Here is a 17,860-nt window from a genome sequence, read left to right as displayed (position 1 = left end):
CATCTGCACATTTGACAGGAGCACACCCCTCCAGCTATTTCACAAAGATGGGAAACTGGGCATGTTCCAGTTCAATTTCTGTCTTATTCCTTTATCCCCAGCCTCCAGGTAGAGGGTGGTGCATGAACTGCTCTCCTCTGAGCCCAACAGCTCAACCATTTGTCCGCCCATCAAGCTATCTACTCATCCAGATCACAGTTTTCCAATTTGGATACTATAATATTGTGGGACGCTGTTGACACCCTTACTAAAGTGGAGATAAATGACATCCGTTGCTCTCTGCTCATCCACAAGTTCAGTCATTTTGCTATGGTTTTTTGGGTGACCTGACCAAATGTGTATATCTGGGTACACAGTCAAATCCTGCCTTCATGCTGCAGCAGCAGGAAGGAGTAACTTAGGATCTTTCACAAAAAAAGACCGAAGATGAAGAAGCCGCTCAGTGCTGAACATCCTTGAGAAGGGCAAACACCTCAGGAAGTCTAATCTGGGCAATTAAACCTATAACGTTATTTGATATTAAAAATCACAGGCTTGGTAATTGTAGTATTGCCTTGGCAAATGCTGTATTTCACTTCTCCTCCTCCGCATTGCTCCCCTCCCCGTGCTGCTAACATCTGCGTTCCACAGGTGAATTACCTGTTTCTTACAGGAGGTGCAGCTCTGATGTTTCTCCCCCAAGCTTCCATCTGCTAACGTTATTTTTATCTCCTCCACAGGTACCACCTACCTTTACTGTCAGATGCAAAACAGATTAAAGTATTTAGTTAAATTCAGAGCTGTTTTTCTCAATTGATACTCAGCTTTGATGTTTTTCACTTCTGTTATAGACCTAAACAAAAACTTTTCTGCCCAAAGGCTCTTCTGGATTTTGTGGTTTGGTTTTTTTTTTCCCCTAACTAAAATATTATGGTCTAATAAGATTTGATCTCTCCCACAAATGCTGATTTGCTTACGTCCTTAGGCCATCACAGCTACAGTGACACATCTCCTAGAAGCGTGTTGACCTCTTTGGGAAAGGGAGTTTACTCTTCTGTGGTTTTTTTGTCTGGCTGCATGGTTCTATTACAGAGCTGCATGCGATGTACTCTATCATATATGTGTGTGTGTAGTTTAAATACGTACATATGCTGTAGCCTTATAAACAGGCTTGGCCCTGTATTGGTAAAGTAGACTGATAGTAGAAGATTTTCCAAAGAAAGACATTTCTCTTTGCAGATTGGAGATTGTCCTCATTTGAAAATTTGCTCTTTGTAGCACAGAAACTTTACTTGGGGGAACCTTCTCTTCCTGAAAACACTGCTTTCCAAGTTGCCCCTCCACCTCTTTAAAAGACTCTTGCAAAGACAATAAATGTATTGGCCCGTCAAAACACCTCTTGAAGTCTAATCTGGCTGTGCTGAATTCACCAGCCCTCAGAGTGAATTTAGCAGGCATTGCACCATGCCCTGTTCTAACATTGAGGTGGCTAGGGCTAGCTTCCCCCTGCCTGTGCCTGCTTTGGAGCTCTGACTCTTGGAGGCCAGATGTCTGTGGAACAACTGGCCAAGAGGTGAATCGGTCCTGTCAGCGGGTATTTTGGTGCACGTATTTATGTGACACTGCATGTGAGCATACCATCTGGATATGTGCTCAGTGATTTGTGTGATCTATTTAAGGAGTGACCTCTAACAGTTCTCTGGTTGAAGCTGCTGACTACCATTGGCCATTCTCTCTGCTGCGGTATGAAATACGTGGGTATGGATGTGCCCTCCTGTTCTAGATAGGAGATCTGAAAGCCCAAGGGTTTTCTGATGCACTGCAGCTTTCATATAAGAGAGCTTGGGCTCAGATCAGTTGTTTGTGTCCTTTTCTGTCTCCTCTTTTGGATCAACTCTCTGTTCGGTGGTGTTGGCACGCTTTGTTTTAACCTACCTGGCCTTACCTTCCCAGGAGCTCAGCATAGCGTGGCTTAAACCTCAGCTGTTAAGTGGCTGAGAGAAGGAGAGTGATACCTGTCTGTCTTTCAGCTTTGAAGGGGTAGCCATATTAGCCTCTTTGAGTCAGAGGACAAGAAGGAACATCAGTCTTTCTGTTCCAGAGGTGGCAATTTGGAGATCTCCTCTGATGTCTCTCTCATCCCATGCTCAGGGCCACAGCATGCCTTTCTCCAACTCCTCTCCTCAGATTCTTTTATTAAGGCAAGGTGGAACAAGGCACTTCTGATCCTTTTGTCCCCAGAACAGCCTGTACAATTTTGCTTTCAGGTCTTTTTGTGTGTTTTGGTATGGAGGAGACAGACCACAAGACCTTATCTTTGCATTCATATGTGAAATTTTAACTTTGTGGGAGAATATTAGCCTTGTTTAATCTGCAGCATGGATGTTAGATACTGCAGAGGATGGAGTTTTCCTTCGAGTTCCAAATCATACACGTCCTGATTGATAGTAGGAAGGAATCCTCTTGGAAGAATTTCTTTTCCTAGTAGTTGAGGTTTGTGGTTTGGTGTGACTTACATCAGTGTCCTGTTTCAGCTTGCTTGCCTGACATTTTAGGCCTGTCCCTTAAAAGTGAAGTGAATAAGTCTTTTTGTGGTTCTGTGGAAATACAGCACAAATACAGCCGGTATGTGAAGACTTTCTATTCTGTCACTTGTAGCTCCCTGGTGGAGAAATCCAATGGCATTAGAAGTTTTCCTTTTTTGCTGGGATGGTCCTTGTATTTTTGGCAATCTCATCTATTCATTTTTTTTATGAGGAATTAGTCCTTTTTTGGGAAACAATCCCCTCAGCTAGAAGAATTGAAGCGATTCAAGCATTTATAGCACTCTCTTGATTCTTGAAGAAGGCTTTTAGAACTCTTGCTAGGCTTTTAAATAAGGAGGAAAAAAAAAGCACTGCCACCCCCCACTACTCCCTCTGCATTTGGGGTTTTTTTTGTGTGTTCTAAACTGCATGTGCTACAGCAGAAGCAGCTTCTGTATGTGCTGGGTGTTAGGGGACCCATGTCTCTGTGCAGGATGAGGCACGCCTTGTTTTATTTCTATGACAGAAAAAGTCCAAAGGACCAACCATTTGTATCCAGATATTTCTCCCCAGGTAACCGTGATGAGGATGATAAGAGTGCAGTAGCCACCTTTTTTTAAAAATCAGGATTAATTCATAAAGAGCTCAAACGTTACCACTCTTCTGCAAGTTCTACAGTCTTACTTAAGTGGAAGGTTAAAAAGCTGCTTCTGGGTGTCTTGAGGAATGGGGAGGCAGCAGGTGAGCTGGAGCTCAAATATCCCTTTGGCCAGTCTGGGTCAGCTCTCTCAGCTGGGTCCCTTCCCAGCTTCGTAGGCACTACTCGCAGGTGGGGTGAAAAGCAGAAAAGGTCTTGACTCTGTGTAAGCAGTGCTCAGCAATAACAAAAACATCTCTGTATTACCAGTCTGTTCTCAGCACAGAGCTGAAAGACAGCCCCCACTAGCTACTGTGAGGAAAATTAACTCTATCCCAAAAACCCAGTGCAATACATCTAGATGCAATATGACTAGCTTGCCTTTTCCAAGGCTTTTCAGAGATCCTGTTCGCAAATGGGAGAAAAGTCAGTTCTAAGCCTGGAAAAATCAGTTCTTGCTCACCTCAGGATTCTGGATGACAGTTAAAAAGGAAAAACCAAACCACTATATGTGACTGTCAGATTAAAGGTGGAAGCAGGAAGTTTCTGTCTGAACGGCTGCAAAGGAGCAAGCAGTGACTACCACTGCCGTTCCTGTCAGGAGGCAGGGGTTCTGTTTTTCTTGTGTCTTGATGATCATTTGGTGGTGGATCCTCATAAGAACGGATGTGCTGCAGATTCGCTCTGGTTGATCTCCCAAAGCATCCCATTTTATACCTGTCAGTCAGGTGTACTGGAGCCACACTCGTCCTCGGGCAGGGCTGTGCCTGTGTGGAAGCTCTTCATGGCACGGTTGTTTCTGTACCTTTTCTGAGAGCACTCTGATGTTCTCTACCTTCTAATCCAAACTGAGTCTTGGTCAGAGCCCCCCCCTTTCCCCAGGATATCCAATAAAAGCGGAGTTCAAGCTGAGCACGTTACAGATCTTGTGTTTACTCACTTTGAGCATGTGTGTGCTGGTCCATAATCCTCGTGCCAGTGTGGGGGGCTTTTCTCTTTGCTTTTCAGTAACAAGCTGTCTTTGGATGTGTACGTTTCATGTCCATCTCCACCTTGCCTTCCCTTCATCCTTGCAGTGTTTAATGTCCCACTTTGAATTGCATGTTGGGAGAAAGAAACAGAGTGCGGAGGGAGCTTACATTAGCTGCTGTGGAGGGCATCAGCTTGTGCTCCTGCTTTCGTTTAGCAGTTTTTGTAGCTAGTTGAAGTGTTTATGCTTTGCTGTCACTCAGATTGAATAAGCACATGTATTATGTGTTTTAAGAGTCAATTTACTTCTATTCCATTGCCATGTTCTTGGTGATCGTGGGCCTCTGTGAAACTTGGTAGAGCTCAAACATTTCAGGTATTTGATAGCTTCCTTGCTGATAAAGGCAGCTTTGCACATGTTTAAAAATTCATTGAAGGCAGACACGTATTCTTTTGACCATAACTGCAGACATTATCCAAATGACTTTTCACAGAAAATGTGCCATGATTTTAAGCTTTCCAGCTGGCACTTACATGCAAATCCTTAATTGAATGTTTGCAAGAGGTGGTTGCAGTTGCACTCTGCCGTGCCCTATTCTTGAGCTCTCTGGCCCCATCAGCAGTGATCCCTTCTAGAGTAAGGAGAAAGCCAGTTTGTAGGTCTGTCTTCTGGCTGCTCTCTTTTAGAGGTCAAATCCCTTTCTCTGCAGGAAAAATCTTAAGAGTTTCTGCAGTTGGAAGATGCAACCAAAAATGTTGACTTTGTGTTCTTTACTAAAAGCTTTAGGAGGAACTGGCAGATAATATACTCAAGTAAATGGTACCATGAGGATATTGTCCTAAATGAATCTTTGAGTTGCTTGCGTGTTGTTTAACATAATTCCTCAAAACAGCTTCATTGTTCTGTGTGAAAACAGCTTTTGCTTTTGTCTGTCTCACAGTAGGGAGAAGGAATAGAATAGGGAAGTTAAGATCATAGCAGGAATCTTATGCTGTTTTCCACAGAAACTTGTTTTTTTGCATAATGTGACTGAAATTCAGAGCAAACTGTTGACTGTGGGACTTCTTACAAGTGGGATTACAACCTCATTACAGGCTTGAAGAATCTAGAGAAAATTTACATTAAATAATTTAGCTTCCCAGGGAAGATGTTTTAACTCATAAAACTTTGAATCAGTGGGCTCTTATGATGATCTAGTAAATCTGGCTGTAAAAACTCACTGATTTAATTTGAGCTGGGTTGAGGAGCTGACTCTTCACACGGTTTCTTATAAAAGTTGCATCAAATGAAATTGAAAATACTGAAAATGAGTGTTAACTTGCCAATTGTATTTTTAATAACTTGTCTTCCAAAGATCATTAGTTGTTCTAGAAGTTTTTGTGTACCGACATAAAACCATTTAACTGTCCTGTTGCAATTGCTACCGTTGATCTAGTTGTGTTGACTCTTTGCATTGAATAAGACAAATGTGAGTGTTGATGTGATTCTGACATTGGGAATTCACCACTGCTTACCTTGATGTCATAGTGGCTTTTTAGTTGCGCCTCAACAACTACTGATAAATAAAAATACGTGTACCTGACTGGATAAAGCCCTAAACAACCTGGTTGAATTTCATAGCTGACCCTGCTTTGAGGAGGAGATCAGGCTGGAGAGCTCCTGACATCCCATCCAGCCTGGCTTATTCTGTGCTACTTGTGTCTATATATACATATGTGAGTTTATAAACATGTCTGTAATATTTATGTATAGTATGTAAAGCTTACATTGAGTGATTTCAGATATAGCTATAATAAACTTTCCTTCTGCTGGTTTTCTTTGCCCAGTCTGCCACTAAGAAACCGCGGAAGTCTCCGGCAGACAAGGGCCGTTCTGAGTCTGGAGCTAGAGGAGCAAGTCGTGGAAGAGCTAACGGCCACCCTCAGCAGAATGGAGAAGGAGACCCTGTCACTTTGTTTGAGGTGGTTAAGCTGGGGAAGAGTGCTATGCAGGTAAAATAACTGTTCTTGATAGTTCAGTTTATCCTGACTAGAAGCTTGGTCTAAGCTATGCTTTTGTGAACAACTGGGGTTTTTCATAACCAGTACTGGTACAATAGACTGTCTGCAACAGAGGACAGCAGGTGCTCTGAGTCGAGGACTGTTGCAATCCTCTGAAAGAGAAGAGACAGAGAAGAAGGTTCCTGTATTTCAAATTCTCAGTGATTTCGTTCATTGCTTCCAGATTGAAAATACATGTTGGTATCAAGCAGTCCATGAAAGAATATCCTGTAATAAATTTTATGTGAGAGAAAGTATATGAAAGTAGGGATGGATCCAAGGCTTGTTTTCTTTGTTGGTTTGGTTTCTTTTTCCAAAATATCTTCTGACACAAGCACTTTTGAGTACTTTGCACTGCAGCCTGCATTCTTCTTGCTGTCCCCCCCAGAGCAGCAGGTGAAGGATAAATTAGTAGCCTGGTCCCCTCTGTGTCTGAGGGACAAAGGCCCACACATCCTGAAGGCGAATTTTTTGTTGTAAAAAGTATCTAAGATAGTTGCAGTGAATTGCCTCTGGAAGTGTTTCCTGCTCCTTTATGATTTGATCAGTTTCAGAGGTCTTACAAGATTTATTGAGCCAGATGAGGCCAACCTCTAGTGATAATTGGTTTACACAATACTTGTATGCTTTTAGAAAGCTACTTTGCTTCAGCTATTGTTTTTGGTGCTGAAAGGAGAAACAATGGGCCCAAAACATAGTTCCTCTGGTGTAGTGCAAAGCCAATGGTCGTTCGTACTGAGGGATTGTTTAAGCAAACCTCCTTTACTTTGTGTTTCAACAAAACAGGACTTGTGCAGTACCAGTTGGTTTGTTTTGACTTTGTGGTGCTAACATGAGAACATTACAAATCAGGAAAATTAGGGGTGAGGTCCCCTTGTCAATATTACTTTAGTGTCGCTAAATACTAAAGTCAAATTATCTCCCAAAAGAATCTACTCTTCCAAATGAGTAAAAGCTGTTGAAAATTTTCTCTCTGTCTCAAATCTGTGGAAAGTCTGAGATGTAAGTTTGAAGAAGTAATAATCAGGAAGAAAATTAGAAGTTTTATTCTTCATTGCTGTATTTATAGCTATTCAGGGTTGATCCTTCTTTTCTAGTAGGTGAAGACAGAACAAATTTACTCCTAACAAAGCTTACAGATTCCTGGTGCCTCTTCTTCCTACATGTTTCAAGTCAGGGCTTCCAACTTTCCTTGGTTTTCAGCACTTCTTCAAATTTCATTTTTGGCAGGATTTGAGGAAACATCTGGAGTCTATTTTCTGGTTTTACTGTGGTACAGAATATACAATATGCTTTACGTAGCGGGCTTGTCTTAGAGTTATTGATACTTGCAGGAGCCAGATGAGAAGGAATGGGTGATTGGTATGATGCTTGGTGACTCTGTGTGTGTGGCATTGACTTCGATACATTTCACCTGGTTCAAAAGAGATACCATCAGAAGTCCTCTGCAAACAAAATTCTAAAAAGAAATTGTCTGCATGTTTGTGTTGGGAAACATTTGGAGGTCAGGTATGAAGGAATTGTTTTGAGGAAGACAGTGTTGTGCCTGCATGTAGAGATGGGTGTGTGTGTGTCTCTGTGTGTATATACGTGTGCATACAGACGTGCACACACACCCTTCAGATGTGCCCAGCCTACATATTTGAGGGAAAAGCAGGCAGTGTGTTTTAAGCAGTGCAGAAGTGATAAGCGAACTGTAAAGGAACAGGGAAGTTGAAGGCTTGGGATGCAAAGAGCTATAAATTACTTGAGCTGTACTTAGAAGCACAGATTCTGATCTTAAGAGTTTGTGTTAGATGCACTTGTACGTGTTGAAAAATGTTACTATTGGTAAAAAAGGTATTTTAAAAAAAAAGGAAAGAAACCCTATAGTGGGAAACAGGATGCAATGAAAATGTGATTTAGTATTTTTTAATTTGCACTTCTGGACACTTAATTCTATGTGAAACCAAGTCCTATAAACCAAACTTAGTAGCATCTTTATTGTTTGTCCTTAATAGCTTAGGGATTTTGATGTAGCAGCTAGGAATGCATGGCATTTCTGTTTTCTCTTAATTTCATTGCAGGTGTTTTGTGGCCAATTTTAGCAATCTTGTCAGTACTGCCAATTTTCAGACAGGTGCCATACATTTGTATTTGTCAGAACCTGTTATTTCCCAGCATTTTGTTTTTTCTCTGCTAGATGAACCCACATTTTCCTACAGCACTCTTAAGTTTCTCTTCCAGTGAGGAAAATGCAGAAAAATTCAGTTAATATTTTCTAAGATTCCATGGGAATTTCATTTCAGTTCTGCTTTAGCTGCTCCTGCTGTTTGCTCTCAGGATGTAGTTGTTAGATTTTTCTGGCTTTGTGTTGCCAACTTGTGGAAGTCTGTAGCTGAACTCAATTCTCACTTCTTTTAAGTGTTTCCTCTCTTTTTGGTTCTCGTCACAGGATTCATTGCTTCTTCTCATCAGGCTTTATTGCTCTCTGGTTCTTTCAGAGAAGCAAGGTTAGGTTACTGTTTTGTATTTCAGGCAGACGTAACTTCCGAGCTGCTCTCTGCATATAAATCTTCCCTTTTGTTATGAAGTGCTAGTTGTGTCAGTGTGAAGTCTCATTTGAACTCTATAAATCAATTTTAATACCCACATTAACTTGATACTGGATTGTTGTCGCAGTTTTTCAATTTGCCCTGTAACCTTTTGGACAGTGAGCTGCTACAGGAGTTGTTCTGTCAGCAGCTTCCCATGTGTGAAGTGTGATGCGACCTGCTGGTGGTGTTTTCTGTGGGTATGTTTTGTTAGGCTGTTCAGACTGTTCATAGATCTTTTTTAGACTCCATCTGTTTTTTTCCTTTGGCAGGAATGATACTGTTCGGCTTTTTGTCATTTCTTTGTTGGTTTTTTTCGACCCTTTGCCAGTTTTTAGGGGTACAGCTATATCTACTGTACTTCCCTACTCTGAACCTCTGCAGGCAGAGCGGATGATAGTGCTATTTCCCATGTGCTAAACCCCCTGAGTTTACAGGGACGGGAGTGAAGAGTGTGGGACAACCTCCACTCTTCCAGCTGTGCCCCAGTACAGAGGGTGACTTCTAGTTAAAATCTTCACTTCTGTGTGGGTCTCTGTACTTGGCACTGGTGAGGCTGCACCTTGAGTACTGTGTCTAGTTCTGGGCTCCTCGCCATAAGGAGGACATTGAGGTCCTAGAGTAAGTACAGAGAAGGGCAGCCAGGCAGGGGAAGAGGCTGGGGGGCAAATCCTATGAGGAGTGGCTGAGGGAGCTGGTGGTGTTCAGCCTGGAGAAGAGGAGGCTGAGGGGAGACCTTCTCACTACCTGCACTGATCTGACAGGAGGGTGCAGAGAGGTGGGCGATGGTCTCTTCAGCCAGGGGGCAGGAGATGGGACAAGGGGAAATGGGCTCAAGCTGTGCCAGGGCAGGGTCAGCTCAGATGGGAGGGGAAAAGTTCTTCCCTGCAAGAGTTGTCAGGGCCTGGCACAGGCTGCCCAGGGAGGGGGCTGAGTCACCTTCTCTGGATGAGTTTAAAAAAAGGGTAGATATGGTACTTAGGGATATGGTTTAGCTTAGGATGGGAATGGTTGGACTTGATCTTAAAGGTCTTTTCCAACCATGTAATTCTGTGATTCTCTGGCCCTGGCGTTAGGCTGGCAGGGAAGCAAAGAGCATGGGATGATATCATGTTTTGTTTAAGCCTCAGCCTGAAAATTTCTTGTAAGTAAATTAGGACCAAATAGCTGTAATGAAGCTTGTGCTTCTGTGTTGGTCAAACCGAGCATAGAAGTATTCTGCTTTCTTGTGTGCAGAAGCATTTGTGCTTCCTCCAGAACATCAGAGAGAATCATCCGTGATGGTGAGCCGTGTGCAGTACCAGACCATGAGCAGGGACATGCCTTGCTGGCTGTAATGCTGCCAGTGCCACCAGGCACCTGTAGGTCACGTTAGCAGTTTCCTACAGATTAGATGCTGATTTTGAAAACAATAGTTGATCTCCCCACTTATGCTCAGTTAATAAAAGTAATCTTGGTGTCAGTTAGACATGGTTCAGAGTAAGTGAACACCAACCACCATTTTAGGATACGTATTCAAAGAGCTTTCTAGCATGTTGAAATGGGATGTTTTTGTTGTGCTATCAGTTCTTTCTCTCTCCAGAAACCAGGAACCCATGTGGTTCCTCTCTGCTCACATAGCACACATGGATTTGAGTCTTTGAGGCTCCCTCCCTGTCAGAGTAAAGCTGTATTTGTAGCACTGCTTACCCTGTCATAAGAAGAAGCTTTCTTTGTTTCTTACATTTCAGTTCCTCAGATTTTTGTCATCTTTGTATCTTCTGAGCTCACGCTGGCAAGCTGTGACCCTTGTTCACAGTTCTACACTGGCCAGAAAGGATGTGTATCAGAGCAGGAACATCTTTGTTCTTCTCTTTGGTTGCTGTCTGAAAGGATTCAAAATCTTTCATTAATACTGATTTAAAATATTTCAATATTTTCAGTATTATTTTCAATACTATACTGATTTTCAGTGTTTATCCACCTATCTTTTGCAGGCTGAGATTAAATTGGATAGATGCAAAAATAAAGGGTCTGCATCCCTTGCAATTACACATTTGAGCTGCTGGAAATTAAAAGGAAAGGCAAAGGAAGTACTGGCCACCTCCATCAGTGCTCTTTTTTTGTTCTTTATGTGCTAGCCTCTTACTGGCGTGGTTGCTATCTCCTTTTACCGTTATTTATCAGGTTTGGATGATGTTTAGTCATCAACATCTGAAGCTGAAATTATTTTCTGATTGAAATTCCTAGTACCTCCAGTACCTCTTTCTGTCATGTTGAGATCTGGTGATCTGTGCAAGAAATGCTAGATAGTTCATCCAAAGACCTGATAGGTCTTTATGCATCTTCTTAATATGGCATATCCTGTATAAATTCAGTGATTTTTGTGTTTTCATAGCATTTAGGGCAGAAACAGACAATTATGGTGTGTATACTGCCTCCCTGTGTAGCTCAGACCATGGAATTGCACCCCTTCCTTTGCTAAGCTAACATCTATTTTTTACAACTGCCTTTTTTTTACAGTAATAGTATTATGAGTTTCAGTTCATTAGAAGTTAGGGTGAGCAAATTTTAGCAACTGTAGAGGTGGAGCCAAAGTTTTGAACATTGTCATTCCCCCTGGGGTTTTGCTGTAGTAGCTACTCCCTTATCCTGGTGATCACAGGTACCTTGGCATTTGCTGAGCTGGTGAATATGGAGCAGGAGGTGGCACTACCTTTGGAGAAGGCATCTGTCTGCCTCCCCAGAGAGTAAGGCTGCAACTTAGTGTGGCTTCTCCCAGGGAGGGAAGGTGATAGTAGGGCAAGCCCCAGTGACTGCACAGTTTTATCAGCAGGTTCCTAACACATTCTGCATGGATTAAGCTTTGCTTTGCTTGCTTCTGCCAACTCCACGGAATTTTATCTCACAGTTATTTTAATCACAGCATCATTATGCAGTATAGATAATCCCAGTGTTCCTTAGTCCTTCCAGTGCTTCTGGTTAGAAAGAATTGTTATGTGCCTGCTTTAATCTTGCATAAACTGAAGCTGCTGTTGAACAGATTGCTTCCACCTTCTCCCACACCTACAGATGATGTTTTTAACACCTTTCTTGTGTGTTTTGTAGCCACACCAAGAAACAGATATAATTAGAACCTGACACTTTGGATTTTTTTCAGCTGTTATCAGCTCCCTGATCCAACTCATCTCTGGCAGAAGCTCAGACTTATTCTTGATTAGAATGACTGTATAACCATCATCTTATCTACCTTATTTAGGGGGAATTTTGTTTTACACATATGCTTTTACACATACACAGGCTTAAAAACATGGGAGCAGCTGTAACTGGATCATACCAGACAGTCCAATGCCTTTTCTGTGACAATGGCAGTTAAGAAAGAGAGGAAGAAGGCAAAAATATTATCCGTGGGTTTTTGTGTTTAAGGAATATTTTACTTTAGTTGTCCTTTGTTGCATTTTAACAATGCTGTATTCTCCAACTTGAAGGATGAGTACTTTGGGTTTCCTCACACTGCCTCAGAAACTCCTTAGGAATTTAAGTATGCATCCTCAAAACTTTACAGGGTAAAATAACGGCAGCTATTACTGTCATTTGAACTAGGATTCAGGTTTTATATTGCTGAATGGATTTCTTCTGCAGCCTAATCTTGCTTTGCTTTTGGTTGTATGTTACTGAATTAAAAGAAGGCCCAAATCAAACCAAGGTACATGTTTTCATGCTTGCTATACTAGGAACAATTTAGCCACTGGATGAAGCGTTCATTAATTAGCTTATTAAACCCCTTTTCTGCAGTCATCATGCAAGGTGTCTTTTCCCTTATGATAGTATAAGACACAGGGTGATGGTTTAGATGTTAATGTGAACACCTGTGCAAGGAGTGCAGTGTGGGAAAGCATTTATACCTGAACATACCCGTTATGCTTAAGTTGGAGAAGTCTTCTGCTCTCTAGTGTCTTCATTTTTTGCAGTATCTGGGGTGATATGTGAATTCTTTACAAATCGTGCTAGCAAAGGAAATTGAAGCATGCTTTTAATAAATTGGTCTCTCTTATTGGAGTAGCTGATTCTCTAATTCTGTTTCCATAGAACCACAGACTGGTTTGGGTTGGATGGGACCTTAAAGCCCATGTAGTTCCAACCCCCTGGCATGGGCAGGGACACCCCACCCCACCCACCCCCCCCACTAGCCCAAGGTGCCCAAAACCCCATCCAGCCTGGCCTTGAACCCTGCCAGGGACCTAGGGGCATCTACAGCTTCTCTGGGCACCCTGTGCCAGGGCCTCACCACCCTCGTAGCAAAGAGTTTCTTCCTAATTTTTAATCTAAATATTCCCCTCCTTCAGATGAAGGCCATTCCCCCTTGTCCCTGCCCTTGTAGCCAGGCCCGCTCCAGCTTTCTTGTTAGACCCCTTCAGGTACTGGAAAGGGCACTGAGGTCTCCTTGGAGCCTTCTCTTCTCCAGGCTGAGCAATCCCAACTCTCTCAGCCTGTCTTCACAAGAGAGGTGTTCCAGCCCTCAGATCATCTTTGTGGCTTCCTCTGGACTCACTTCTTTTGTCATTTGGAATGTCCATTGGTAGTGGGGGTGGAAAATAAATCACAGCTTCTCAATCTGCTGTTGTCTCCTGACCCTTTGGTTGGGTTTTTTAGGGGCATGTGTTGGCCTTGCTGCCTGCACTTTGGATTGCAACCAGTCACCTTGAAGTCTAGTGTGCGAGCTGAAACTGCCCAGACTTCTCACGTGTTAGGAAGTACCTTCTGCCTGGTAACTCTGTAATTCCTTCAGTCTTCACAAAATTTGACCTCGAATGACTTTCATTATTTTCTAACACACACCACCCCTGCCCCCCCCGCCCCCCCCCCTACCCCCCCCCCCCCCCCCCCCCCCCGAGTCACATTAAAAACCCCACCACTTTTACACAGGGGATTCTAAGTCTCTTACTCCTGCCCTTTGGTTCCCTGCATTTTTACTTTCAGTGCACTCTCAAGTTCTTCACGGTGTCTGGTACAGCGTATTTTCTAGCTTTTATCATCTCTTCAGGCTGCTCTTTACACAGATAATTGAAAACTTTAATTTCACTGAGCTTTTTTTTTTTTCCCTGTTTGTTTTAGTAAGCTTTGAATTCATTTGAGTAACTTTGGGTTTCTGGCAGTGGATGTTAGTATATGCTTTGATTTGGATTTCCACCCTGCCCACCTTTAATGTAAACATACCGCATGCCCATTCTAGAGTAATTTTTTGTTCTGTCATGTGCATTTCAAGTGAAGCATGTCCGTGATGGGCTGTGTGAAATGGCCAATTATTTAAATGTTCTTTAAAATTGATTTGCCTTGGTTTACAGCTGACTCAGATCTTAGGCTTGAGCATGCACTTCGAATATAGTGTCATTTGTTTTTGCTGTGCGTTAGGAGCGCTTCTGCCAGATTGTTTCTTAATTTCAATTGTGAAATAGCTTTTTTTTTTTGAAGTCAACATTCATTAATATTTAGTGGGACTGTGCTAATTTACACGAGTTGGCGAGGTATTATCTGCAGTTAATCCCTCTGCTTCTTCCAGCACTTAATGCTCCTAAATGTAGTAATGTTCTTGCACTGAAGGAATATGAAATGGATTCATAGCTGCAAAGCCTCCGGGAGGTAATAAGATAACTAGCTTCATTATTTCATTCATTGCATCAGGCTCTTGCTTTTACTGGCAATCCAAGCTGCTGTATCTCTTCAATACTATAAAATGTTGCTAATTATCGTTTAGCAGGCTTTGAGATGTGAAGGTCAATATATCTGCAAGTCTCTATGATTGATTTTAAGCTGTTTACTCAGACTGTGGATCTATTCTGCTATTTGCTTGACTTTCTGTAAGCTTCTTGTTCAGTAGGGTTGCCTGTATGGCATATTTTTCAAATCTTGCTGCATGGAAGTTCTTAAAATGGGTGTGCTGGAAAGTTGACTTCTGTGAGATCCTCTTGGAAGCTGTTACGGGCTTTCAAAAAGCTCTATAGTGACTATGTATGTATACTATACATCATCTGCTGTTTGAGGATACTTAGATTTTTCACTCCAGTTCTCCAAAGAATAGAAGCATTTTCAGATTAAAAAATATGTTTGAGTCTTGTCTTTGTAACACGTATGGACTTGTTATGCTGACCTCACTGAGGTGTGGTGCATCTATGTGTGTACCTATATCTATATATACAGGCAGGTACATATGCATATATGAGTATGTATGTGTGTATATATACACACACCTATATCATACACACATCTGTATCATAGAACCCCATACTGGGTTGGATGGGACCTCAGAGGCCCCCCCAGTGCAGGACAGGGACACACCACTCCCTACCCCCCCCCCCAGCCCAAGGTGTCCAAAGCCCCATCCAACCTGGCCTTGAACTCTGCCAGGGATACAGGGGCAGGCACAGCTTCTCTGGGCACCCTGTGCCAGGGCCTCCCCACCGCTGCTCCTTGGGAAGAGTTTCTTCCTAACCTAAATCTCACCTCCTCCAGTTCAAGGCCATTAGCCTTTGTCCAGTTGCTCCACACCCTTGTAAACTGTCCCTCTCCAGATTGTAGGTACAGCTGTTTTCTGACAGCATGGAGAGGAAGGGGGGCCTACGGGTGTTACAGGAGTAATCCTGAGGTTTTATCTGTGTAACTCAGTGAAGTAACTTTTTACTTTGCTTAAAATTTACTTCCAATACTCCTTGCCTCACTCGAATCCAGTAATGAAAATGGGAAGCTAAAGAGGATTATTTCTGCAGTTCTCATTTGTTGTGCTTTATAACGTTGTCAGGGGAGCCCTTTCCTTGTGTGTTGAATATGGCGAGTCCCAAAAGCATGGATTTCCTGCACCTGGACAGAGTGCTGCAGCACATGTACAGATCTTGTGCTTACCAGGAATGCTGCATTTACCATGTATTTCATGTCCAGCATGTGGAAAATCCATGCTCTGTATGGTATCTGAAGGTAAAAACATGTGGAAGTGGATGGGTACCACCCAAACAACTTGTACGCTCACTTCCCACCAACTTTCCTAAGCGTTTTGCAGAGCTGAGCAACAGGACTCTAGTGGGGATGATTTCTTCTGGTGGATGGAGCCCATGTGTAGCTACCTCCTTTCCAAAGAACTGTCTGCTCCTTTTCTCATCCTGTCACCATGTGGGCCTTCTCTGCAGTATCAGTTGTTTGTTGGGGGCAGGTGACAGGCCGGGGACCAGGGCAGGATACCTCTGGGCAAGATGGTGACCAAATGTGGGTTGTTGCCCCAGTTTTGGTCTTTGCTTGTGATTGAGAAGCTCTTGGAAAGAGGGTGAGTGGATGGAGGCTGTTAACAAGATAAAATCGTCCTGGAGGGTTTGCTGTAACCTGGTTAGAAATCCTTGTTTTTAATGGGAGTCACAGAACCACAGAATCATAGGGGTTGGAAGGGTCCTCCAGAGCTCATTGGGTCCAGCCCCCTGCCAAAGCAGCTCCCTAGGACAGGTCACACAGGTCGGTGTCCAGAGGGGGCTGGAATCTCTCCAGAGAAGGAGACTCCACACCCCCCTGGGCAGCCTGTCCCAGGTCTCTGTCGCCCTCACCGGGAAGAAGTTCTTCCCCAGATTGGTGTGGAACTCCCTGTGCTCCAACTTGAGGCCATTGCCCCTTGTCCTGTCCCCACAGACACTGGGAAGAGGCTGCCCATGTCCCCCTGTGTCCCAGGGGACATGCTCGCAGGGGAGATGCTCCAGTCCTTTAACCACCTCCGTAGCCTCTGCTGGGCTCTCTCCAAGAGATCCCTGGCTTTTTTGTACTGGGGAGCCCAAAACTGGACAGAACACTCCAGGAGGGGCCTGACCAGGGCAGAGTAGAGGGGGAGGATCCCTTCCTTTGAACTGTTGGCCACACTTCTTTTAATGCACCCCTTCTTTCTGCGTGTGTTTACACAACAATAGCTTCTTGCACCTTTTGCTGCACTATTGCCTGTTGTTTGATTTTTTTTTTTTTCTCACTTGTGTTTGACCTTTCTCCTGGTATCTGGATGACTGCAAGTTTTTCTTGGTTCGGTTGATGCCTGTCTCTGGTTTAGGTCTGATGTTAGAACTTTTATTTTCCCATCCTAGTGTTTTCAGTTGTTACAGCTCTTTTCTGTTACATCGAAAGTCAACAGTTTGATTATGTTCCAACTGTTGTAGCATATGTAGTCTGGCTTCATTATCTCCTGTTGCCTTAAACTGTAATCTCAAAAAAAAAAAATTACCAGCAAGTGTGCCAAATGTGCATGAGGGTGTGATTTTGCTGCACTGAAAATCCCCCCCTCATTTTTAGGGTGCGGTTAACGCAGGCTGTGTGACTGTACTAATGCTGACAGGTCAGGTGCTTGCACCCATGGCACTCTGAGCTCCTCAGCCAGTTAGTGAGGTCAGAAGTGCAGTGGTGAACGTTTCTAAGCAAGAGCCAGCTCGTCTTACCGTGCACACCTGCTCTTGGCAGCTAAACTGCGCTGGCAGCCCCGCTGCACATGGACTCTGTGTAGGAATATGTACACACACTTCGACCTTACGTCACTGTAAGGGGAGTGGCTGGCTTGTGTGACTGCACGGGCTGTGCACGTACAGTTAGGTACAATGAATCAGACCCAAGCACTCAAAATTTTAGTTACAGCTTTGTCAGTCCTCTGCAAAGTCCAGATGATGTAGGAGGCAGGCTGTGCCTGCTGCCCCTGCTCAGAACCTTTGTTCTGATTGTGCTGCTTTCCTTATCTACTGACATTGCCTCAAGTGTGGTCTGTGAGTCCTGAGACCAGCTGCTTGTCTTTGGTCTCCTGCAAATACCATGTGCCTCGTAATTCTCTTTGTATGAAGAGACAAAAACAAATCAGTAGGGAGATGAGCTGCTCTGATGCTACAGTTTTGAGATAGCACTGCAAAAATCAAACAATTGTTTAAAAGAGGCAGAAACAAAATTTGAAGATATTCTTCCAAGTATTTCCCTTCCACTCCTTTTTTAGAGTCCAGATGCTTTCACTGGCAATATTTACAGCGTGGTCCAGAAACAGTTGCATTGATATAGCTGAAGGGGCAGGATGTAGCAAGTAACAGGACTAAGACTGGATGTGGGAAGGAATCTCTCAATCCAGCCTTCCTTCTACAGGGAATGTTTTGTGTGAAACTAGG

The 17,860-nt window shown here is 43.3% G+C and overlaps 1 protein-coding gene across 1 annotated transcript in view; it reads left to right on the top strand.

The window, feature by feature from the left end:
• STAG1 (STAG1 cohesin complex component) overlaps positions 1–17,860 on the top strand; it is a 119,299-nt gene that overhangs the window by 7,950 nt on the left and 93,489 nt on the right. The window contains exon 3 of the mRNA XM_084267464.1: positions 5,938–6,102. Within this exon, the coding sequence (XP_084123590.1) occupies positions 5,938–6,102 (165 nt within the window). The remainder of the gene's footprint in view (positions 1–5,937; positions 6,103–17,860) is intronic.

Source organism: Gallinula chloropus (assembly GCF_964237585.1).
Source record: "Gallinula chloropus genome assembly, chromosome: 8".
Classification (NCBI taxonomy): Eukaryota; Metazoa; Chordata; class Aves; order Gruiformes; family Rallidae; genus Gallinula; species Gallinula chloropus.
The sequence above is the reverse complement of the archived record's forward strand: the minus strand, read 5'-3'. Positions and strand labels throughout refer to the sequence as shown.